The following is a 27,303-nucleotide window of genomic DNA, read 5'->3' on the forward strand; positions in this document are numbered from 1 at the left end:
AAAATTCTGTCCTATGGATCTGATTGCAAAATTGGGTCCTTAGTCTTTTTTCACCCTGGATAATGATGATGATAGTAGCTGTAGAAATGAAAATATGAACTACAAGTCAATTCTAGACTGAATAGTCTAGTCTCGATAGTCTATATTTTATTCCCAAGACTTGTTCATATTCATTTCTTTCTCTAGCAGAATGTGTGATTAATTTAAAAAGTTTAATAATCAATTTGGGACCATGTATTATATTTAATACCCAATGGTATCAGTGCTTCTTCCATAATATGAGTATCATTAATAAGCAACAGACATTTAATGATGATATATTCAATAAATGATTATGAGATTTTAAGAGCAGCATTTTGAATCAGTTGAAATCTAGCTTTCAAAGAGATTTCCTGACACTAAGTGGAAGTAATTTAAATCACCTTGATTGTGATATTTTTTCAAACCTTTAAATACACACACACACAAATATATTATAAAAATATCTTGGCAGGAGTCCTAAAAGGACAGGTTGATGAAACCAAATAAAAGCTAACATGAATCTTATGATACTACCTATTTGGACAAAAGAATCATTGATAACTTTGTAGTATAGGAATTTTTTGACATGCTTTAAATTTTAATAGGGCTACAGCTTATCTTGCCATCAATCCACTTGCAGATTTTTTCTTTTATGTGAATGGTTCTTTCACATGAAAATAAAGAGCAAGATATGGACCATGATGTCTGTCATTGTATGCTTACAGTATGCTGTGTGGTGTAAAACACAGTCTGACTGTTTATTTGTGGCCCTCATTTGTAACCTTAAAAGTTCAGATTTCAGTGCAGGAACTTGTGTTTCATGGAAATGTTTCTGCATTCACTGTGTCCAGATTTAAAACACAAGTAAGAGGTCCTTTGTTCATGGACCACCTTCTTAGGAAACTGTAGATGAGGGGTGTATGTGTAGCATCCATCACTTTCTAAAAATCCCTGTAGATTAATCTACCTGCTCTTATATGTAAAATACAGAACTCCAATAATACTACAGCGAACAAGAGAGATGGGATCACACACCAATGTATCTCTAAAAGGTTAAGGTGAAGTTAATAAGAGAAGACATTTCCTTCCTCCACTTGCTTTCCTTCCATCTACTAGTAGCTGTTTTTGTTTTAATTTATGAAAACAGACCTGGAGTCTTAACATTTTCACTTCTCCAGAGAAAAAATAAGATGTTTTAGTTATATGCTAATGTAATTCTGAGGAAGTGCACAGCAGGATAACCTGTTCATTGGGACAAATGGAATTTTAAAGCATCAGGATATCATCAAAAAATACATTTTGAACGATATGCAAAAAATTGTTTAACTATCTCTGTTAAATGTTCCCTATCATTTAATATTTGTATTACTGTAGTACCTATGGAGCCCCAGTCATGGACCAAGACCCCGTTTGTGCTCAGCACTGTAAAAAACACAGAACAAAAACATGGTCCCTGCACCAATAAACGTACAATCGAAGTATCAGACAAAAGACAACATAAGGATATAGACAGATGGGGAAGTCCAAGTGAATAATTAGAGAATATTGCTTAGCATGATAGGCAGTGGTCTTTGCACAGCAACAGCTTAACTGGTAAGTGTTTTGTAGGAATCATGGTAGGTAGGAGGTGGATAATGAGATATCTGTGTGGATGTTTATGGGGAATGCTTCCGAAGGGTGTGGGACAGCTTGGGAGAAAGTACAAAGGTGCTTTATGTAACGATTATAATAGCTTTTGTTGGAATATTTCTTTCCTGTTGCAGAAAATTTCTGTATTTCAATCAAACTGAAAACTGTTTTTTCTTTTCCAGTTTTCATCAAGCAAACTGAAAATTTTCAGAGGAAAACAAAAACTATCATTTTTTCAGCCAAAAGTGTTCATTTTTAAAATGAAAACTGTCTAGGAAGACCACTGCAAGGAAGACCACCACTAAAGAGTAGTTGGTTTTCCAATCCCATTCAGTCCTTTGCCTCTTTGCTGAGATTGCCAATTAATGGTGCAAACTGCACTGTTGATATTGTGATATTGGCAGCCTTACCAGCCTATTGACAACTAAGCTCATTTTACATAGACCACTGAACATCCATCAGATGGAGACAACTTTCTATTTCAATTACTAGACTTGCCTGAAAGTGAACAATTTACAAAGAAAAGGTATGCTGGAATTATATACACCATGCAGTGCATACGCACAGCAAAAATGATGCTGCTGCAAGAAGCAATGTTTCGTAACTTAAACGATCTCACACACCAAAGCTTTCAAGCAAAGAACAGCAGAACATTAGGGTCTCAGTATTTCACTCACTGGGTGAAATTCTATGGCCTGTGTTATGATCATAATGGTCCTTCCTGGCTTTAAAATCCATTAATAAGTATTATGAGTTTTCACTTTCAGCCATTCACCACTACAGAGACAACGTAACTAAAAAAGGAATAAGATCCAACTAAAGCTAGTAGGTTGGAAGCAGCAATGAAGAGGGACACAGCAAATTTACAATGCAAAAAGCATGGTTTTTTTGGGAGGCAGGGGAATTCCCTTCACCATTTTCTACATATATTGTTTGTTTTATGCATGTCATCAATTTATTTTTATTTTCACACAAAAACAATTCTAACAGCATGACATCCTTCCTTTTTAAAACTGAAAATAGAGTATTAATGTCATGGATGCTTAAGAGAATTGCCTTCCACAGTATTTGTTATTGGTGCATTTTACAGTGCTCTTTTACTAATAGCTCCGTAGCATTACACACATGTGCAATACAGTTTAGCATCAATATGCATATACCAGTCAAATTTAAATGGAATTTAATAAATAGAAAAAACAAGCAATTGATAAGTTTGCAGTAAGATTATAAAGTAGTCTAAATGAAAGTTGCATTCATCTTTGCTGAACAGGATTTCAAATAGAAATGGTACCATGCCACAAAATTGAGATCCAGGCCCGGATTTGGGGCCCATATACAGATTTTCATTTGGCCTGTTTTAAAGATAGGAGCCATTTCTAGAATTCAGGCCTGAATTTTGAACCTCCCAATATTTGAGGGGCATTCAGACCCAGGAATTTAGGATCGGCCCATCTCTACATAGAATCCATGCAATTATCTCTCAATGAACTCACATACTAGAGCTACTAATATCCTTTATCAACCAGATTTTATATTAGGAGTATAATGAGGGAGTCTGGACCATAAGGGGTTACAAGAGCATGAGGCAGCTAAACTACAATCCCCATGAGAAATCACAGTATCTTACAAGCAAATTAAATGTTGAACTTACTTGGAAAGAAACATTTTGATACAGGAATCACAAAACTTTTTCTTTCAATTAAAAATATTTAAAAAATCGCCATTTTCAAACTGTAATTACTCTGAATTTTACTTTCCTTGAAAAATATTATTTCACTTTTTGTCCCAAATTGGGATGAAAACAAAATGTTGAAATTTGGGAATTTCCCATGAGATGGAAATTCTGCTTTTCATTCAGCTTTAATACTCCTATTGAAATCAGGCTGGGACACAAGTGGTAACAAACCTATCCTTGCAAGAAAGGCCAAGGGAGGTTTAGCAACTAGAAATGGCCTGGTTCTCAGTTTTATCTCTAATCTAGAAAACTGAGCCTGGTTCTGATCTCTCTTTAATCTAAAACCCATACAATGCAATAAATTACAAAAGTGCAAAGCTTGTCTGAGACCGGAAATGTGTCCTTTACCTCCAGCAGTGGTTAAGGATTACACTGGGAAGGATTCATGGAAGTAAGCATTATTCTGTAACCAATCAATTCCTAACTCAGTGTGGTTTTTGTTTAATTTATTCCAAAAAGACTTAATTTTGAAATATTACATTTTAGCTTTGTCAAACTTTTCCTTTATATTGAAAGTGCACATTTAAACCTGAACTTTAGATTTTTCTCAGTTGCTCTTAAGTTAAATATATTTAAGAATATGATTTCAAGAAGAACTACCATTTCATAATGAGGAAGGATGCAAATGTTTAGATATTTAAAGTAATCCTTCTACCTTTGTCCCATTGCTTTTATAAAAGCAGAGCTCGCAAAAGATGCATTTTAACATGACTCTGTTGGTATTGAACAATACACTCAGGGGAGAAATAAGGGAAGAGTTTCTGAAGTAAGGAACAGATTATCATAATGTATTTACTGTATGGAAATTGACTACTGTGGATTGAATCTGCCAGAGTTTTCAAAATACAGACTAGCACCAGGGATTTTTTGGGTGGGGGAGGATGCAAAAGGACAACATATTTTTGTCTTCTTTGCTGAAATGCATTTAAATGTTGTCTCCACATAAATCTTACAATTCCCAGAGACCCCGTAGTTTCTCACAACAGTAGTTCAGCTAAGTGACATCACAAGTCTGAACTACAAGGTAAGACAAATCTTGAAACAGCAAAAATGAGAGAGCTTTGAGACACTCCCATCCATTCTGATTAGGATCAACGTCTATTCCTTTGCCTTAGTAAGGTTTTGAAGGGACTCAGAGGTGTTTGCTTCAAAATCTGGAAATATTCATACTGTTGGGTCAACATCTTATAACCCAAGGGGTGGGGAGTCTAAATGGAATGCAGTTTGTAAAAACAACCACACCAACACACAAACAAACATGCCTTTTCTCAACAAGCTTGAAAACATTCACACATGTCTTTCCAAACTGTCAGCTGAAGATAACCATCTGATTGCCATTATACTCCAGGCCATAAAAAAGGTGCAATAATTATTATTGGAAGCGAGTATAGGATTTCAAGCTAAAGTACCCATGTATCTTTTCTCTCTTACATCAAATAGGCTGGTCTTCTGAGAATAATTTCACAGATATCACTTGCTATCTTCTGCATCTAGTGTTGTATCTGATTTACGTTTTAATAATGCAACTAACAATACCAGACCAACACTGCGGTTCATTATAATGACTACATTTAATAACTACACACTGAACCTTACACAGCCATCTCACGTGACTAATAGGCAAGACTTATGATGCAAAACTTTGGACACTAGCTTTTTAGAAATACAGAATACTTGTAAAGTCCCTGGTTTGCTATCAGACAAAGGGACAAGCTAAGGTAGAGATATAGGCCAAGACGTTGAAACAACAAAGACCATTTAGCAATTGTTCTGTGATCACTCGGCCTGAACTTTAACTAGATGTTTTTGGTGAGTACTTCTACCAAGTCTCTTAAAGTCACAGGCCTCCATAATGCTTGCTCAACACTACACAAGCTTGTGAGGAGTTTGTTACGACATGCAATAACAGACCAAGCAATCATTTACCAAGGATGTATAAGAACCTGATAAAACAATGTTCAATAATCCACAATCATTGACTACAATTGAGCAATGTCACCTTATATCAGCTGATAATCGGACTTTTTTATTTTCACTATATAGCATCTTTATATGTGAAATTCTTCACTGCCTGATGTACAGTGAGTATGTATAGTATATATATATATATACACACACACACGCATAGGGAAACAGATGAGTGGTTAGGTCATTGGACTGGGGGAGATCAGAGCTGTGACTGTCTCTGTATGACAGTGGGAAGTCACTGCACCATGTGTGCCTCATTTTCTTCATTTTTATACTGAGCACAAAAATGTTGTTTGTTTTCACTTCCAAATTAATTTCAGTGTATGGCTGATTCAGATGCATTTTCTGTTGGTTGTTCCATGTAGTTGGTTTTGGTTGTTTTTTGGTTGTTTTTTTTAATTAGTCAGTTTGATTGGCAAGAGAGTTAGATTTCATCTCCTTTTACCTCTAAGGCTTCTGGGACGTTGTCTGTGGGAAAATGACTGGATTTGGCATTGCTACCAGTTTTAATGTGCTTCTAATGCTGGTGAAGAGGAGAATTTAAATGAGAGATTTCAAAATGTCTGATTGACGCACATTGCAAAGTCCTTCATTGCCTAAAGGAAATAGAGGGGAATAAACATTTTTAAAAAAGGCGGCCTCATTCTAAGCTCATACAAAAGTGATTTTTTTTCTCCATGTGTTACTGATTGATCATTTGGACATGTTCGGTTGAACATCGTTGCAGTCTGATTTGTTTCTTGTTTAGTAAAGTGTGTGCTTAATATGTGTACTTGATATTTGGAGCTGTGATTTCTTCAGGTGTTTGTTTCTAGAAACGGGGGTTTTTGGTACATAAAGGAGTCTATACTGGGTGCTTTGTCTTTTAATTATAGGAGTGTATGCGTGAATGGGGCTCTTCTGGATTGTTATGATAATCTTTGTCGGGGAAAGAAGATCTTTGGGAGCCCTTTTTTTGGCATTTGTTTGTATCTTGGTAATTCCTAGTCTCCACCTCTTAATTCTCCATTCATGTTACAGACAGCATCTACTGAATGGTAGTTTCTTCTTTCTTTTTGTATGTTTGTAATTGTATTTTCCTTTAAGTTTGAGAGAAGGATTGCAGTTGCAAGGCAGTTAGTTTCTTTCATAAACAAACTGGATCTAGCCAGCATTTCAGGAAGAAAGTTGATATGTTCTACACAGCATGGGCTTGATTCATCTCTATCAGTGGGCATGTGTCACTCAGACATGATGGCTTTAACCAACGCTCGGACTTGGATTACTGGAAGATGGATAAAGAAATACCTTCAGTCCCTGCAGATGTGAGGATAAGGTCAGAGACTGATTTATACCAGCAGCAGATAGTCCCTGCCAATGTGGGATGAGCCAATTTTAAAGTAGTATTGTTTTCTTACTTCCCCAATCACATCCACAGCCAGGAGAACCAGGGATCATTAGCATTCACAAGGAAAGCCTCCCTCACCTGCTCAGTTGGCAGGTATGCTTGTGGGATGTCTCCTCTGCCCTCCCCTGTAAGACCATGCTGAAGCATCAGGGCAGTGGCCCATTGTACAACCCAGATGCTGATCCACATCATATTTCAGTCTAAAGGCTCACACTGACTTCAGTGGAATTGGATCAGGCCCCTTCAAAATGTCACATATGGTGTCCTTGCAAGTTTCAGTCAAACTATTCATGGACACATTGGATTGGATTATCAATTGTCCTGGACGCTGATAGTCCCCTGTGTTTGGGGGAAATACTCTGTTCAGGTATTAAGGATATAATGATTTCATTTGGCAACTATTATATATACACATGTTCTTATTGTGTGTTTTAATAAAATTGACCCCTTTTTAAAAAAAATGTAACTCATATCACTGTCTCTCTCCATTCATGTATACTGGCTCAAATTTATAATCACTATATCTTGTCTGGATCCCAACAATAACTTTGGATCATTATGTGTATACAGCATTTATTTCCTCATCTATATGTTCATCAGGGCTTTGGGGAATATTAATTTAAATATTTCAAACAATAATAATGGACTTTGACTTTTATTTCCCCTGTCTGTGCGACACACAGTTTAAATCAATTGAACTATCCAAATGAGGAATTAAAATATGTAGGCATCCATTTTATTTGTACAATGCTGTGTCTTTAATCCTTTGATTGCAAAATTGCACCTTCATTGGTGATTCATAAGATGAACCATGTGTGCAAGCTTCAGCGCTTACAAAAATAGGAAGGGATTCAGAAAATTAAACAGTTTAGTAAACAAAGTTGTCCAAAGGGAAATCATTAACAAAATCTGATCTGCTGAAGGTGCTCAGTGGAAAGTAAAATTACTCCATTACATAAAGCGCTAGACACTATGAATACTGAACGTAATACCTAGGGGGAAGGAAATATCTTTTAGTAGAAGGCAGCAATTTTGTTGCTTTTTCTAAATTGAAAAAGTTGTGGTTTTGCCCCAAAATACTGACAGACTGATGTGAGTCAGGTTTTTCCTTTCAAACAATATTAATGTTGCACAAAATTCTGGCCCCACTGCAATCAATGGGCATTTTGCCACTGATTTCAGTGGAGCCAGTATCTCACCGAAGATGTAATAGTGAGAGGGGTATGTGCATGTGTGAAACAAACACCAGAGTAAGAGGGTGTGGAGGAGGAAGTAGTGGACAGTTAGCAGGAAGTTTTAGCATCAGTATCAGTAATTATCATTTGCCCCTTGTTTATGGCCATGATTCAGGAAACTGCTTAAGCATATGCTTAACTTTAATCACATTTTAAGTCCCATTACCATCATTGTGTCTTAAGCATGTGCTTAAGAGTGAGTTTTTCAAATTGCACAAAGGGCAGATAGGCACCTAACTCCCATTTATATCTTTGAATATTTCCCCCAATTGCTTCCTGAATTGGAGCATAAGGATGCATACATATGATCCTGAATTGAACAGTGGACTTGTGGGAGGAGCTTGAATATGATTTCATATTTCATGTTCTTCTCCAGCTCGGATACATATTTTTCAAACAGAAATATTTTATAGTAGATCCTGAGGGAACCAAACACCACGTAAATGGAGTAATTCATCCTCCAGGATGAAAGATTGTTAAGATTATACACATATATCTAAATTCTCAGGTGTTTCTATATTAAGAACATGCTAAATTATGATAGCTAATATAACAGCATAAATTGAGTGCACTTTATTCATGATGCTGCTTAAATATATGCAAAATGCATGTCTGTATTACTGTGTCAAAAAGGATAGTCAAGACTTTTTTTATAATTTCAGTCATTTTTCTGTTTAATACATATATTTAAGCCTGAAATGAAATTTGTTACTGTTTCCCCCCCGCCACATGTATTTGTTGATTTGGTAAGTTTACTTGCAAAAGTTAGTCTGCTGGCTTTGTTTATTTTGTTTTAATTTAATATTAAGAAAAATATATTGAAAACATAAGGTGTGCATGAGGCAGTGTTATTATCCAGGTCAAATTTAGGTATGGGTACAGAATTTGGTTCCAAATCTAAACTAGGCTTAGGGTTCTGGTCAAATGATCTCCAAATCTCACATGCTGATCTTGTGAAATTTCTGCCCCAAATGGCAATAATCTTGTAAGATTTGATGTGAGCAGAAGTTATTTCCACCCTCTTGAATAACAGAAAACTCACAAGGTTGAGAGTGTTGGGAGATTTCTTGAGTCCCATCATGACTGGGTCTAGAAATCAGGTCCCTTCCCATTTCATATCTACAATGGACCAAAATGTTTATGATAGATCTGTAGAGTTAAAGCTTTCTAACTCCAAATCAAAAATTCAAGGGCAAGAGGCTGGAGAAGAGAGCTGAAGTGAGGATTCTGGATTTGAGATTCTGGTTCAAGCCCAACTCTAAATAAAACATCTGTCAACAAACAAACTCACAGAATTGTATGAACTTAGAAAACCAAAAAAGTAGGCCAAATTGTGGGGTTATGAACATAATCTGTTTACATGCCTTTTATCAGGTTTTGTTTATTTGTTTTGTTTTACTAACACTCTTGGTGATATCATTTCAGAAACAATTCTGCCGTTGGATAGGCGCACACAGCTCTCATGACTTCTGTTTCAGTTGTATACACATATGATGTTCTGGACAGAATCTGGTTCTTAGACCCTAGTTCAGCAAAGCATTTAAGGGCATGATTATCTTTAAGCACATAAGTGGCTCCACTGAAGTCAATTTTAATTTTAATTTTGAAAGTTAAACACATGCTTAAGAGCTTTGCAGAATGGGGGCCACAATGATGTGATATAATATCCGTATTACAAGTGGCATAACAATAGTCTGGAAAAACTTAATATGATATTTCAAGTCCACGTGAGTTTTTCTAAAGTCAACACTGAAACATTCAAGCTGATGATGTTTGTAACTAATTACATTTAAGCAATGTACTACAGATATATTCACAAACCAATGGTTTTCCTGGCATAGCTTGCTTCCTTTTCTAAATCCTTGTAGTTTTACTTAAGGTTGTCAACTTAATATAATGTATTTCGCTTGAATGAAACTAACCTTGCAATATTGTGACACCAATAAAATATTTGTTTACTCAATGCTATTCAATAATATATTTTCAGAATTCACTTATATGTTGGAAAAATCTAGTATCATTTTATGGTGTGTAATATACAATGGGAGTCATACAGAAGAGGGTAGCAGATATTGTAAAAGACCATTAAGTTAGATGCTAAAATCCTCGATCAGATGACAAGTTGTTTAACAGAAACTGAGAAAGTTTTTTGACACAGACTTCTCTTTATCCTTCTAGTTTTTCAGTTCGTGCTGAAGTACACTTGCCACATGTCATGCTCAGTACTTGTTTAAACCATTGTCTTTTGGATTTTTTTCTGCTAACTCATCAATAGCAGATTATACAGCTGGATCACAATTGTATCAGTGCAAAAAAATCACAATGAAACAACAGTCACCTAGTTCTGAGTTGTGTTTCAAGCTGGAATTTAAGACTATCACCTGCAGGTTTCAAACCTTTCCGGTGAACCGTTGGGCAACCCTGGGCTCACTTTTGAGTTAACACATGCTAATTATTGTTTTACATCAAAACCAGGTGCGATTTCCAGTTTAGATGGAAGTTCCTGGAGATTGTGGATGAGATGGAACCTAAAACTCACAATCTAAATTGAATGGGGGGGCCGGGTGAGACCATCTTGTTCAAAACCAATAATTCTCATAAAATCAGTGTAAAGAGGAAAATGACCATGCTTCTACCTATGCCACACAATTTCTACATCGGATACAATGCAGCAGGACTCAATCGCTCATGTTAATTTGCTTTGAAAATCCTCATACAATCAAATTTAGTAGTGTCTAGAAAAGACCACCTGGGTAATCCAAACTGACCCTCTTGTATTTTGCAGTATTTTTCTGTCTGTACATTCACATATACAACTCATCAATTTTTTTTGTATGGATTGTACATAGTCTATCCCACTTTTTAAAAAAGTCTCTCTAATCTGCAGTTTTACAATAGCCTATGTCCTAGTTTATTTCCAAAATGATCAGAGTTTGTCCAATATAACACATCTGCACATTATAACACTTAAAAAACCCCACTATTCTAGGGGCTTTTAAATCCTCTCCTAGGCTTTAACAGTGATCAAGATGGACTTTTTAAAAATTGAATTTATTTGTATAGTGTTATTTTGCTTCCATTTAACTCCATATGGCTATTACAGTTGCATTCCATCCATTACTGTGCACTGGTGAATGCTGTTCCTTCATGGGCTCCCAGCTGTTATAAAATGTACAACAATTATGAAGAGCCAGTTCTAACTGTATACTATATTTAGAATATTTGAATTTAAGCTAGTTGTCATATCAACTGTCTTTGTCAATTCTGCTGCTTCCCCACATGCACATAATCTTCAAAATACAGAGAATCAATATGAAAATAATGTTAAAACATACAATTGAAATATTAATGAACACACTAGATATTAACATTCAATACAGTGCAGTCACCTAATCTAGACAGCCTCTTTATTCTCCACAGAAAAAAAATGATCCAAATGTTGGTGCTTGGTAATGACTACTGTATAATCAAGATGAGGAGCAGTCACTAGGTGGCACACACGTGTGAGGACCAGGCAGATTTTGGAGATTGCCTATGTTTATATTTTTACACACTCATCCACCCACCCACTCCACCATGATACCTGTGTACTACAGATAATACAGCAGCTTCTTCTACATTTAAAAAGGGGCAGTGTGCAAATCTGGAGAGTGAGCCAAAACAGAGGTTGGGAAGGAGACAGTGCACAAGGACTGCATCTCTTTGAAAATGCTTTGAGATCTACAGAGATGGCACTAGAATTCTCTCTCCCTGGATCCTTAGTTTCTGCAAGGGTTCCAGCCAACAACCTCGGTCCATTCTATAAAGCGTCAAACCTTTTCCTTTGTTGGGTTTTGGGGGTTCCTCTCCTCCTTGAGTTTATTTCTATGGAAAGGAACCATCAGGACCTATCCTTTTTCCAGTCCTTACTGAGAGTTGGGCAAAATATAAGGCAGAAAAAAATAACTTAACCCAGAAGATAGGGGCTTGAGAGCTACAAATATTCTCTAAAATAAAACCTTATTTAAAAGGAAGACACAGAAAACATTATTTCAGACACCAGAGTCTCCATTTAATTTGGTTTGTATACAGTCAGATACTGGCATGTTCATTGCTCAAAAATTGACCCATTATTGTATTAACGGATACACAGATAACCTTATCACAGATTCAGCAAATGAAGCCGTTTGCAAAAATCAGTTATTAAAAAATCAGACAATGTTATATGTTTGTGCTACCTGTATATTTACAACTTAAGACTTCAGTTTTAAGAAAAAGCATCCCTATTCAGTAAGCACATTTCAGCCCAAGGAATAGCTATGTCTGAGAAGTTTTTTTCTAGTTCCAGTCTACACTATTCATGGGCAGGCTAATGCTATCATACCTTAATATTTCTGAACACTAAACACACACATTTGAAAATAGAATGCAAAACAAGCACAAAATGCATCCTTGTTTATGAATGGATGTGAGAATCCAAGAGAAACTTGGTGGGTTTTCCTCCTTATACAAATTTCTATATAAGTATTGGCACAAGTTAGAATTTCAACCAAACATAGCTTTTGAAACCACTCAGTTTTCTACCATTCTCTATTTTAGTTGAAGAGTGAGCTAATACATCATAGTATTATATAACTAGGAATGAGCCTAAATTCTTTCATACCTTGCGGTGCCAAACAGGGTCAGGGTTTTTTTGAGATCATTCTCTAAGTAGAAGATACACATATGGAGTTCTATGTTCAGTTCCTCTGGTGTATCACAGCAACAGTGGCTTTCAGCCACCTTCCTACCCCATTTATGGAAGTTCAGATCAGTCCCTGACAATTAGAGCAGCATGAATGCTGCTTTAAATTTGCCAGTTTTCAGCAGACCCCAAAGGAAAAGTTATGGCAGCAGGGATTGGCAGCGTGTAGCATTCTCTAGCCAAGCACTCTTTTGCTCCCTAATCCAGTGGGGATTGGGAGGGGTGGTATAGAGGCAGCTATGATGGCTTCTCTCACGTCATGGATTCTCCCATGCTGACGGAATCCCCAGCTGTCCATGTAGGAAAGTTTAAAACTCCTTTTGTGCTGCCAGTGGCATAATGGCAGAGCTGGGATGGTCAAGCATCTTGCTCAAAATCTTTCATAATTGCTGAAAGAACTATTAAAGTTTGTTTCATTACAGCATTTCCCTTGAGTCTTATAAACTGTGTGACATGCACTTTTTTTCTGTGGGAAAAGCAATGCAGGAGAGGAAGGAAGGTGAAGACATCCCACCCACAGAATGATGAATAACTCAATATTCTGTCTCTCATATGTCATGGCCAGAAGCCTGAATGGACCAGCCAGTGATTCTTATTCATTTGAGAAACAACAACATGAAATAGTGGTTTTCTGTAATGGTATATCAGTATCAGGAAAGCTGCAGTACCAATGCCGTATCATTATTCTGAGAGAACCACCATTTAAGTGACATTATGGCCACAGTGAATAAGCAGGAACTTGGGGAGGACAAGCAAAGTGAAAGGCCTTGAAAGTGGAACAAAGAAAATAGCAGTTCATTGTCAATATTTATTCCTGATGGTATTTAATCAATATAACTCATATACAATTACAAAAATAGAGACTGTGCCAAATATCTGCTGACAGAAATGAATCTTATGAGCTGGCTAACAAGGACTATATTAACTTTCACTTGCTTATTTTCTGTTGGTTTTGTTTAATCTGCCTCCACAGAAAATGAAAAGTACCCAAATATTTGACAGATTCCCTACACTGTAGTTTTATTAGTTTCCAAATGAAGGGTACAAATCACTTACTTGCCTTCATAAAACAATTTTTAAAAATAGTTATAAAATTTTATGATGGTTTGGTGAGGAGATGTCATCATTTTCCACGCTTCATGATTCAGAATAATTAATTTAATAAGTGTGTCATATGAGAAGAGTAAATAATGGAGAGAGATGAATGATCACTGAAGCATATACAAATTGAAAGGAAAAACAAATTACCAGCGCAACACTAAACATAAAAAGCTTTGAGGGATATTTTTCTGATAATTTGATTGGTGCATTAACCTTTAACAGCCCAACTTTCAAACATGGGCACTCAAAGAAGAGGGGTGAAATTTTCAAAAGCACCTAGATGATTTAGGACCTTACAAACCTAAATCTCATTGAAAGTCAGTGGGACTTCAGGTCTTAAGTGTCCAAGTTATATTTAGGTTCCTAAATCAGTTAGGTGTTGCAATGCTAAGTGCAGGAATGTCTAAGTACCTTTAAAAATCTGAGCCTTAGTCTTCAAGTTATGTAGGTGCTTTTGAAAATTTTACCACAGCTTTCTGTCATATATGGATGTCTCAGTTTGGCATTTATGCTTGTAAATATCCATTTTATATGCCTGTACTGTATGCCAATTAAAGTGTCCAAAAAGGAGGATTTGAATGTTCTATTTATCTGATCCTGTTTCAGAAAGATTCTATTTTTGAAATATTTGGATATTTAAAAACAAAAACACAACAGTCTGCATTATTTTCTCATTTGTTTTCATTTTGAAGACAGAGTTAACAAAGGATTCCTGCTCTTTCCCCTGCCCCACTTATGTTGGCCAGAATCTCTGATAATATTTATTATTACAGATCACTTTTTCAGCAATCTTTAAAATTGCTTCCTACTTCAAATATTACATAATTTCTATATAGCACCTGAAAGGTAACAGACAAGTAAGAGTAAAGGAGTCAAAATGCACATAAGCTTCATGACAGCTCCACAACCCTTTTCTACAGTTCACAGTTAGATATAACAACTGTTAATCCTTTAGATCCATGAATAGAGCTTCTTTTTCCCTAGTTGAGCACTATCATCAAAATACTGATCTGACATGCAAATACATGGAAACTGATAATTTAAAACATCAAGTTAAGGTAATTGCTTAAAATTGTATGAATAAAAATAAATTTCTGTATCAGGACTGGATTGTCATTTTGGAAAACACTAGGATATTAAGAATTATTCTCATCAATGCAGCCAATCAAAGCATTGCTTCTTCTTTCCCTACTTTATTCCTACAAAAATAACACTACAGATTAGAAAAATCAAGCAAGACAGACCCAATCATCTGTACTTTCCACTAATTTGTATATGTACATGTGATTCTAGGTCAATATATTTATTTTGTGAATGTTGTACCAAATCTTTTTGCAAGTTTTTTGCCAAAACATTTCGTGCAGTGACTTACCGGCAGTGTTTGTGTGATCCTGTTAAGGTTTCAATCACAAAGCATTCCCCATCATTGAGACAGTATGCAAGATCCTTGTCTTTGCATGGCTTAAAGTGCTCAGATCGCTCAGTGGAATACGTTGTGGTATCTGTGGAGAAAATATAGGGAGATAAATGCCATTAGACTACCATCAAAATGTAGGATGCCATTAAAAATTGCATTAAAGACCTTTGGAATCATTGGTTTCACTGACATTGGGTTGATGAAGATAATCCATATAATTAACTTCATTTCAAAGTTGGTTAAACCTGCTAGTTGCCTATATTTGCATGCTACTTTCAAAGAAATAGCCCTATCCTTAAAAGGTCTTTTTTCTAGTCCAACAACCATGTTGTTACATACAGAAGTGCCAATTTAAATCCATGTCACCATTTTCCTTTAAAAATACCTTTAGACAGACTTTAAAATTAAATGACAAAATGATGTTGCACTGTCCACTGCATAGATCAATTTCCATTAAAACCTTAGTAATTTTCCTTTTGTTGCTATACTTTCAGAAATCTGCCACATTTGACCTGTGGCTTCTGCAGCAAAATGTCACAGAAATGGCAACCCATTTCACCCTTAGACCATCCACATTTATGGAGAAAGTAACAGGCAGTTTATTTCCAGTTAGAGCTGGTTAAATTTTTTGAATTCAACTTATTTTCTTCTGAAAAATGGCCTTCTTTTAAAATAACATTTTTTAACTTTTTCATATTTTCAAAAACATTCCAGTACAAGTCAAACAATCTTCAACCATTAAGAAAAAGAGGTAATGAAGAAAGGGTGAAAAGAGCCTACTCAAGATTCTCATTCATAAAGGGCATGGATTTCAGACCCCTTTCACCTGAACTGTGTCATTTTCAGGGATATAGTCTTCCAGCTATATGGGAAACATGTAATGACTAAGTTTTAGAGGAACACAAAACTTAGTTTAAGCTATAGAAGGAAAAACATGGAAATAGACAATTGTGTATATTCTTAAACTTGGGCCTCCCTTTCTGCTGCCGGATCCATTTAAGAAACCCCTAGCTGGCAGTTTTGCCTAAGCGTAGGTGATTATTGAAAGAGTCTTTACTAGCATAATCACTTGAAGAAACATGAACGTATTTATGAGCAAGCATTACAAACACAGTTGTCAACTTTCACACGGTCAATAAGCACCCTGACTTTCACAATAAGCCAAAAATAAAGCTGATCCCATTTCAAAACAAGGCCAAAACACGCCAATTCCTAAGAACCCCAACACTCTATATGACTAGATCCCCCGGGCATGCAGTCGGGGACTGTGGTGGGCCTGCACCCCTGACTCTCTGCCCCCTTTACCGCTGCTTGCCGGGAGCCAATCAAAAAAAAGAAGCAACAAGCTACAAGCCAAAACCTAGCCAACAAGCAACTCACAAGCCAATTAAGCCAAAAACAAGCCCAATTTCTGCGGTTTGTTCTCGGGTTTGGTGTGTTTTATTACAATATGCTGCTGCAAAAGGCTAAAACAAAAACAAAAAAAGTCCCTTGCAATTTAAACATATTTCTCATCCTTCCCTCTAACCGCACCCCTCAACCACCACCCTCCAGATTAGCCATGCTCAAAAAAATGTTTTCATTAAATAACATTCTACAGCTGGCAGCAAACTGCTTCATTAGCTTCCTTTGTTTTCCCCTTTTGTGTGAGAAAACAGACAGTTTGAAGAATTTATTCACTTAGATTCAACAGCTCAGAAGTGCAGGAAGCACAAGAAAGAAAGAAAAGAGAGATTTGACTTTACTAGAGTCTTGACTACTTTCTAGGAAAGTACTGAGAAATATCACTATGACTGTCATTTTGGAGAAGTGTTGCCTAAATTTAAATGCACTATGCAGTTAATTTGTATTTTAAAGCAGTTTATTGTACACAGAAGTCAGCTTTAACCATATGGCCCTGTCTGCATTAGAAATACTTATACCAGTGTAGTTACACTTATGCAAACCCCACATATAGTGCTCAAAGGGAATATGAGGAAGCTGCACCAACATAAACCCCATGTAAAAGCCGGATATGCACTTTTCCCAAAAAGATATAAAAAGTAGTACACCCTGCTCTAATCCTGCACCCTCTCAGGTTTGCCAAACTCAAGTCAGACCAGTGTTCATTTTCATTGCAAAGCAAAATCTTCCTGCTCAGAAACCCATTCCTTGTTCAGGTATGAACATTTTATATTCAGATCTTTGCCCCAACTTCAATGGGATCTTCAAGACTGTCAACTGTATATTATATATGTGTGTGTGTGTGTGTGTGTGTGTGTGTGTGTCTGTCTGTGTCTACACGCTGCAGGTTTTACCAGAATTCATATAACGAGCAACAATAAGTTGGTGGTCAGAGTAGTTTATTTTTAAATTTACATATAAGGCTACACAATAATTATGATGGACATGCTAATTAAATTGATAGAGAGGAAGGGGAAAGACTAATGAACAACAATGACCTTCAGTTCCAGCTGCTCTGCAATTAGGCCCAAACTTGGAGATATTCATGGGGAGAACCAGAGAAAGCTGACAATATGGTTGGCATATGCAACACTAATTGGGACAAATTGTGTGTCTGAGGAACAGGATTGCATAAAAGGCCGTGGAAGTATACACAATATACTGCTTTCGTGAAGATGGTCTCACCTCTTCTTCTCTATATTGGGTTTGCTCATGCTCTATGAAGTGCCACCTAGGATCAGTCCCTGCAACTGTGCAAATTCCTTGCATGGGGGAGGTTAACACAAAGAAGGGCGCTCTTCGTATCTTCCCCACCCCTGTGCACAAGGGGCAGGAACAGTCTGGCTCCTTAATGTGATAAGAATTTTGTATCTGTTTTGGAAATTAGAAATCATGTCCCTTGAGTTCTCCATTCAGTGTTTTCAGCCGTAGATATGAAGGATGACTGGGTTTTCTAAGAGAGGTTAGAATTTTAGTTATTGTTATCTCATCTTCCCACGATGATACATGCTTTTGTTGCAGCTTCATTATATATTTAAAATAAATGTTTAGAACATGTTGTTCTAAATAGAACCACAGCCAGGAATTTAGGGAAAAACATGGGAAAGTACTATAGGGGCTACAAATATATGTTTGAACTCTTCCTAACTGGACTCTTCCTTAAGCTGATTACTTTGAAGGATCCTTCTTTTGTAACTGATCTCTACCACTCTCCAGCCTACTGTCAATACTAAAGTTCCCTTCCCCTGCATGAATTGCCTCTGAAGTTCCCTACTTTTGATTTAGCTCAGTTCTTGTGGGCAGCTGACAGGACAGAACCATGACACCATCAAATTAGGCCTGAATAAAGACTGGGAGTGGCTGAGTCACTACAAAAAATAATTTCCCCTCTGTTGATACCCCTTCTTGTCAACTGTTGGAAATGGGTCACATCCACCCTAACTGAATTGGCCTTGTTAGCACTGACCCCCCCACTTGGTAAGGCAACTCCCATCTTTTCATGTGCTGTGTATTTATACCTACCTGCTGTATTTTCCATGCATCTGATAAAGTGGGTTTTAGCCCACGAAAGCTTATGCCCAAATAAATGTGTTAGTCTCTAAGGTGCCACAAGGACTCCTCATTGTTTTTATTCAAGAATATTTAACTGTTGGGGTTGGAAGGCACTCATGCAGGCCCAAATGTTCTCAAATAGAGGATATATAAATGCCAATAACGCCATGGCTTGGTTCCTATCTTTTGCTGAGCTGCCACGCACCTTAGTTGCTGAAAAGATTAGTAAATGTAGCTGTTCTTCCCTATAGCTCCATCCCTCTATTCCCCTTTGGACTTAATTCAAGTCTACTTTATATTAAGTATAAAATAAAGTAATATATTGGTGGGTCAGCTGAGCTCCTAGTGCTAAGGCCAGTCTGTGGCTTCTTGAACAAACCCTTTAGAAGTAGAGTCAATCTCAAACAGAACTATTTTCTTCAGAGAATGGCAAATGCCAGGGATCATGAATTTCTGCTGGAACCCTTCCTGCTATGTTAGGGTTCCTTTTTTGTAACCCTTCCTTTTTTGTCTCATATTCTCTGCAAAGCAAGTCAAGGAGCAGCATGAATGATTCTAGTGGTCCCAGCTTGGACAATCTGTTACCTGTTTTCAGATCTCATTGATTTAGCAAGGGAACCAGAATTGGGTTTAAGTTTCATGGACAGAGTTTCAGATGCAGTTTGGATTTTAGGATCTTAGTTCAAAACTTAAGTTGTTTGGAATATAAAAATGAGAGAAACATTTAGTAGTGTTTTTTTTTAATTGAAGTATTTTTGTACAGTGTTTGGGTCTAAAAGTATTCATTATATTCCTCTTATTTTATCTTTTCTCTCCTAAACCCTGAATTATTCAATCATCTCCTCTGTCACCTGCCAACACAGCTTATTTCTTGAATGTTCCTCAGACCTATCAGCTGCTTTTGCCATGGTCAAAATGTAGGTACACTAAATATTCTCCAAGTTCTGTGCTCAGCATTTCCAATTTGCTCTTCATTTGTGTGCTGGTAATAACGTAGTTTTGATTGTGGATGCGGACTGATGTAAGACAGATGTTGAGATTTACAGCATCAGCGGAGAAGCGGAGTATTGATAGACAGATGGTGTTCTAAATGCATGCGCTGCAGTGGAAGGCAACATTACATATCTGTTCTGGAAGGTAGATCAGTTGCTTTGTTTTCTTGGAAAAGGAAAATTTCTATTGGGTCCATATCCAACAGTAGAGGCTTGGTATCTAAGCCAGTTTTAAAATGAATGAAACGCAAGGTCTTCCATCATTTGCTGTGGGAGACTATTCTACAGTGCATAGAACTCACCATTAGGAATGTTTTCTAGACAGACAGCTTTAGTTATAGGTGAATTTAAGAAAAGAAAAAAAAAGTATTCTAGGAATTCCCCTTGTATCCCACGCATACACCGTACCAGTTTTGAAAGTCACTCCTACTCCTTTGATCTGCCACAGCCCAGATTTGTTAACCTTCCAGACACATGGCAAAGCCTATGTTTTCCCTCTCTTCTCTAAGGATGCGGAGAAGGGGATGGGTTGGAGTGACTGAATTTATGCGTGGTTCTTTGTTTATATTTTTGATGGTAATTTCTGAGATAGACATCTGGAGTACTGGTTGTCTGACTATATTTTAAAATTCAAATAAATACAGATTACTCCCAAAGTGCTGAATTAAAAATCATACATACTGTAGTGAAAGACCTGTTCCCCTCTTCCTCCAACATACAGGCACACACAAGTGCTTGTTAACACTTCTGTTTGTAAGTTTGCAAAGAAAGTGGCATAAAGCTACGATACTTGTTCCATTAACGCTGTTGTAAACAACTAACCCTTTTCATAGTTACCTATCAAGTGATAAAAATACCATATGTCAAATCTCCACTCACTCATATGTGGAAATGAAATCTTTAGATTAGCCAGTGGAATGTAGTAAGCAGAAAATAACAGATCATTACATTGCTTCACATTTTTAAAACTGTAATATTTGGAGTACCTGAAGGAATGAGGCAAGTCCATATTGTCAAAAAGTCAGCCAACTTTTTAATGCAGCCTCAGACCTAAGACAGCAGCACCTACTTCTAGAACCAGTGAAGGACAGCAAACCTCAACAGAAAAAAAAAAACACTTTCAAATCTAGACCCCCAGCCTCTATCTTAAAACACATCCACCTGCAACCCCGCATTATAAAGTGTTCAGCAATGTGTGTTGCAGTGTCTGTTCAGCTGCTACAGTATGTTTGCTGCACTAAGCACATTGGGAACTTTGTAAAATACTGTAATAAAGGCAGTAGAAAAGTAAAAGACAAACAGAGCAAAAATAATATTGACAATCCTAAAAACAACATATTTCCCCCAAAAGAACCCCCAATAGGAAGCTTGGAAGTTTCTCAACCACAACAATTTTTAAAATTAGTAGTGAAATATGAAGACTGCCAAACAAACATACTGTAACCAATTTGAAACCACTAGAAAAGACAAAAATTAAAACTGGGTTAAATCCTGGACCCACTGAAGCCAATAGCAAATCTCCCATTGACATAAGGGGACCAGGATTTCACCCAGAACTTTTATTATCATGTACTCTGGGGGCGCATATAATTGCCCCAATCCTGTAATCATTTCCAGGTAAGTGGACCCCCTGCTGTGGCCTACATTACATACAAGAGAAATACAACAGTATACATATTATTCTGTTTCTTCACATGCTCCATATGTTAGATAAAAATATATGAATACTTCTATAATAGTGAGATTAGAGTTATGGGGGGAAGAGAGAGACACCAAGCACCTGGAATCACATTTTTTTTTCTTTTAAGAAAATGCAACAAGTTTAAATGCCTTTTAAGGACCTATGTTTGTTAAGATTTAGCCTCATTCTACATAACGAAGAGAGGGAAGAGCATCTTCGCAAGCAGGCTGGCTAACCTAGTGAGGAGGGCTTTAAACTAGGGTCACCAGTGGAAGGCGACCAAAACCCTGAGATAAGTGGGGAACTGGGATACCAGGAGGAAGCACAAGCAGGAGAGCGCAAGAGGGGAGGACTCCTGCCTCATACTGAGAAAACAGGACGATCAGCGAGTTATCTTAAGTGCCTATACACAAATGCAAGAAGCCTGGGAAACAAGCAGGAAGAACTGGAAGTCTTGGCACAATCAAGGAATTATGATGTGATTGGAATAGCAGAGACTTGGTGGGATAACTCACATGACTGGAGTACTGTCATGGATGGATATAAACTGTTCAGGAAGGACAGGCAGGGCAGAATAGGTGGGGGAGTTGCATTGTATGTAAGAGACCAGTATGACTGCTCAGAGCTCCAGTATGAAACTGCAGAAAAACCTGAGATTCTCTGGATTAAGTTTAGAAATGTGAGCAACAAGGGTGATGTCGTGGTGGATGTCTGCTATTGACCACCAGACCAGGGGGATGAGGTGGATGAGGCTTTCTTCAGGCAACTAACAGAAGTTATTAGACTGCAGGCCCTAGTTCTCATAGGGGACTTCAATCACCCTGATATCTGCTGGGAGAGCAATACAGCAGTGCACAGATAATCCAGGAAGTTTCTGGAAAATGTAGGGGACAATTTCCTGGTGCAAGTGCTGGAGGAACCAACTAGGGGCAGAGCTCTTCTTGACCTGCTGCTCACAAACAGGGAAGAATTAGTAGGGGAAGCAAAGTGGACGAGAACCTGGGAGGCAGTGACCATGAGATGGTCGAGTTCAAGATCCTGACACAAGGAAGAAAGGAGAGCAGCAGAATATGGACCCTAGACTTCAGAAAAGCAGACTTTTACTCCCTCAGGGAACTGATGGGCTGGATCCCCTGGGAGAATAACATGAGGGGGAAAGGAGTCCAGGAGAGCTGGGTGTATTTTAAAGAATCCTTATTGAGGTTGCAGGAACAAACCATCCCGATGTGTAGAAAGAATAGTAAATATGTCAGGCAACCAGCTTGGCTTAACAGTGAAATCCTTGGAGATCTTAAACACACAAAAAACCGAAGCTTACAAGAAGTGGAAGATTGGACAAATGACCAGGGAGGAGTATAAAAATATTGCTCAGGCATGCATGAGTGAAATCAGGAAGGCCAAATCACACTTGGAGTTGCAGCTAGCAAGGGATGTTAAGAGTAACAAGAAGGGTTTCTACAGGTATGTTAGCAACAGGAAGGTGGTCAGGGAAAGTGTGGACCCCTTACTGAATGGGGGAGGCAAACTAGTGACAGAGGATGTGGAAAAAGCTAATATACTCAATGCTTTTTTTGCCTCTGTTTTCACGAACAAGGTCAGCTCCCAGACTACTGCACTGGCAGCACAGCATGGGGAGGAGGTGACCAGCCCTCTGTGGAGAAAGTAGTGGTTCAGGACTATTTAGAAAAGCTGGACGAGCACAAGTCCATGGGGCTGGATGCACTGCATCCAAGGGTGATAAAGTAGTTGGCGGATGTGATTGCAGAGCCATTGGCCATTGTCTTTGAAAACTCATGGCGATTGGGGGAGGTCCCGGATGACTGGAAAAAGGCTAATGTAGTGCCCATCTTTGAAGAAGGAAGATATGGGAAACTATAGGCCAGTCAGCCTCACCTCAGTCCCTGGAAAAATCATGAAGCGGGTCCTCAAGGAATCAGTTTTGAAGCACTTAGAGGAGAGGAAAGTGATCAGGAACAGTCATCATGGATTCAACAAGTGCAAGGCATGCCTGACTAACCTAATTGCCTTCTATGACGAGATAACTGGCTCTGTGAATGAGGGGAAAGCAGTGGACGTGTTATTCCTTGACTTTAGCAAAGCTTTTGATACGGTCTCCCACAATATTCTTGCCAGCAAGTTAAAGGAGTATGGGCTGGATGAATGGACTATAAGGTGGATAGAAAGCTGGCTAGATCATCGGGCTCAACGGGTAGTGATCAATGGCTCCATGTCTAGTTGGCAGCCGGTATCAAGCGGAGTGCCCCAAGGGTTGGTCTGGGGGCCGGTTTTGTCCCAGTATCTTCATTAATGATCTGGAGGATGGCGTGGATTGCACCCTCAGAAAGTTTGCAGATGACACTAAACTTGAAGGAGTGGTAGATACGCTGGAGGGTAGGGATAGGATACAGAGGGACCTAGATAAATTAGAGGATTGGACCAAAAGAAATCTGATGAGGTTCATCAAGGACAAGTGCAGAGTCCTACACTTAGGATGGAAGAATCCCATGCACTGCTACAGACTAGGGACCGAGTGGCTAGGCAGCAGTTCTGCAGAAAAGGACCTAGGGTTTACAGTGGATGAGAAGCTGGATATGAGTCAATTGTGTGCCCTTGTTGCCAAGAAGGCTAATGGCATTTTGGGCTGTATAAGTAGGGGCACTGCCAGCAGATCGAGGGACATGATCATTCCCCTCTATTTGACATTGGTGAGGCCTCATCTGGAGTACTGTGTCCAATTTTGGGCCCCACACTACAAGAAGGATGTGGAAAAATTGGAAAGAGTCCAGTGGAGGGCAACAAAAATGATTAGGGGGCTGGAGCACATGATTTATGAGGAGAGGCTGAGGGAACTGGGATTATTTAGTCTGCAGAAGAGAAGAATGATGGGGGATTTGATAGCTGCTTTCAGCTACCTGAAAGGGGGTTCCAAAGAGGATGGATCTAGACTGTTCTCAGTGGTAGCAGATGACAAGCAACAAAGAACAAGAAGTAATGGTCTCAAGTTGCACTGGGGGAGCTTTAGATTGGATATTAGTAAAAAACTTTTTCACTAGGAGGTTGGTGAAGCACTGGAATGGGTTACCTAGGGAGGTGGTGGAATCTCCTTCCTTAGAGGTTTTTAAGGTCAGGCTTGACAAAGCCCTGGCTGGGATGATTTAGTTGGGGATTGGTCCTTCTTTGAGCAGGGGGTTGGACTAGATAACCTCCTGAGGTCCCTTCCAACACTGATATTCTATGATTCTATGAATGAGGGTGAGTCCATGTTTAATAAATCAGTTATTATGATGAAAAATATTCAAAACAAAAAGTGATTTTGATGCAATTATCATAGGCCAGAAAAAAATGCCATGAAATGGAGAGATTCTCTCTTTGGCAACACATTGTTTTGGTGGCATTAGCAGTAAAAAACAGTTCTGTTAATTAAAAAAATCCCCCAAAGCTGCAGTGATAAATTACAGATAAAAGCTAAACACAGCATTCTACAAATTAAGCTTCTGCTGGAAAACAGTCAAGAGTTTTATTTGGTTTAATTAGCTTCTTTGAGCTAAATTTTCTTATACCTGTCTCAAAAATGCAAAATCACTCCTAGTGTAATAACAATATTAAAAAAGTCTCTCTCTAGAAAGGCAGCAGTGTATTAGCTAGCAATCATACCATGAAAGTTGGAGATTTCAACACACATCACCTAGATATGAGGTCTCAGACAAATGATCACATTTTAATTTAATAGTATTCAACTCTGTTAAATTCAGATATGCCATGAAACTTTATTGGAAATAATTAAAAAGCCTGGTTTGTATGGCTGATAAAGTTATTGTAACATACGATACTTCTTGAAGACTATCATGCTAATATGAGATAGCTTCTATATTCCATTTGTGTCCTGAATCTGGTATTGACTTTTTGTAATGGTCATTAAACAGATATGCCTTCATTTGAAAAAAAAAAAAAGTTAAGATTGAGCATCAAATATTGTGTCAGTGGGAGAACAATAATCTTTGTAATCACAAAGATCCATATATCTTGATCTATACAGAACATCATAGCAAAGTACATGCATCTTTCATTAGAAATACAACAGCTAAAATCAGTGTATATATTAAACATTATGTTTACATCTACATTATTCTAGAATTAGGTATATTGTCCTTGGACAAGACTGACATGATGCCAATGGTACAGAGATGTCCTTTGAAAAACTCCGTTCACTGAAATTCCATCCCTCAAAGACATCTCTCCTTAAGTTGTTAAGTTAGTCTTCAGTCTTGGGGGTTCTCTTGGGCTCTGCATTGCATTTGGATGCTCAAATAACAGTGGTGGCAAAAATAATTCATTGTCATCTGTGATTGCCCGGAAGATTTCACTGGATCCTGACTCTATGGGACTCACATCTGGCCACAGTGATCCACATTTCTGTAACACGTAGGCTCTACTACTGCAATTCTCTGTATTGTTATGAATTCCAAATGCTCTGAAAAAGCTCCACCTGAAACAAAGCAGCTTGTCGGCTCAGAAACACAGGTCACCAGGAACACATCACCCCAATGCTCTGCTCTCTGCATTGCCTCCCTTTTGAACAGAGAATTCAGTTCAAGGTCTCTGCTCATTTTCAAAGTTCTAAATGGATCTGGTCACAGCTATTAAAGTCCATCAGGCCTACAATGAAAGCTATGATACACAGAACCATTGACAGAATACCCCATGTCTATACCCTATTGTAATGATCTTTTGTTCAAAATATGCCTTGTGAGGATTTCATCTGAAAACTCATAATTTTCTGGTCATTATTGTCCTGGTAAAATATGTGTGGCAATGTTGTGATTCCATGGTATGGTGTTATTAACAACTGAAGTTGGCAAACACGTTGCTCTTAAAGGCATGTGTGCTCTGCTCAATTTGCATTTAAGCAACGAACAGAGTCATCAAGAAGGGAGAGAAATGAAGCTCAAACATGTGAGGAAAAAAGGAACAGGGAACACCCTTTCTCCTACACCTTGCCTTCTGGTATCCCAGCTGGAAATGTTTTTCAAGAGAAAGACAAACTATAAAAAGGAGGGACAAACACCCCAAGGCCCCCCTCTATTTCTCCCTGCACCTGAAGTGATAAAGGAAGCATTAATTGGATTCTGGGAGAAGAGAACCTGACCTAAGAAGTTTGGTCAGTAAGACTGCTGAAAGCACATGGTGAGAAAACATTGTTTTGAATTTAACATAGTTTAAATTAGGCACCAGTTGCATTTTATATTTATTTTTCTTGTAACCATTTCTGACTTTTATGCCTCATTACTTGTACTCAATTAAAATCTCTTTGTAGTTAATAAACTTGTTTTATTGTTTTATCTAATCAGTGTGTTTTAATTTAAGTGTTTAGGAAACTCCATTTGGGGTGGCAAGTTGTGTGCATATTATTCCTTTTTAAAAAATAACGGACTTTACATAAACTTGTATTGTCCAGGAGAGGGCTGGGCAGTACACGACATACATCTCTAGGGGAAAATCTAAGAGTGGGAGTGTGTTGGGGTGACCCTGCAGTATAACCAAGGCTGGTGAGAGCCAGAGTGTAACCCAGGTGTGGCTGGCTGGCAGCAGTTACACACAAACACGCAGGGTGTGGCTTGCATGCTGAAAGGCTGTTTGTGAGCTGCCGAGGTAGGTGCTACTTCAACCAAAGCACTGTAAGGCACCCAGTGTTGCTGGGTAGGGATGACAACTGCTCATTAGCCTGGATTGTACCCTGGTATGTCACAACTGTCAAACATTAGGGGAAGACTTCTGTCCATAGGAACCTTGCCCAGAGTCAGCCCAAGACTAAGGAATGTACTGTTCTACCCAAATGAAGCAAATAGTTAGGGAGATGTACAAAGATAACCATCCCGCCCCTCCTCACCTGAGCGCACATCTCAACTGCTGCAAAGATTC

The 27,303-nt window shown here is 38.0% G+C and overlaps 1 protein-coding gene across 3 annotated transcripts in view; it reads right to left on the bottom strand.

The window, feature by feature from the left end:
• The window catches only part of NRG3 (neuregulin 3), an 873,897-nt gene that overhangs the window by 472,985 nt on the left and 373,609 nt on the right, over window positions 1-27,303 (bottom strand). For all 3 annotated transcript variants that reach the window (XM_024209543.2, XM_029912006.1, XM_024209535.2), the window contains exon 2: window positions 15,172-15,301. In XM_024209543.2, coding sequence (XP_024065311.2) covers window positions 15,172-15,301 — 130 coding nt within the window. The remainder of the gene's footprint in view (window positions 1-15,171; window positions 15,302-27,303) is intronic.

This window comes from Terrapene carolina, unplaced genomic scaffold, assembly GCF_002925995.2.
Source record: "Terrapene carolina triunguis isolate 2854851 unplaced genomic scaffold, T_m_triunguis-2.0 Scaffold146, whole genome shotgun sequence".
NCBI classification, from domain to species: Eukaryota; Metazoa; Chordata; order Testudines; family Emydidae; genus Terrapene; species Terrapene triunguis.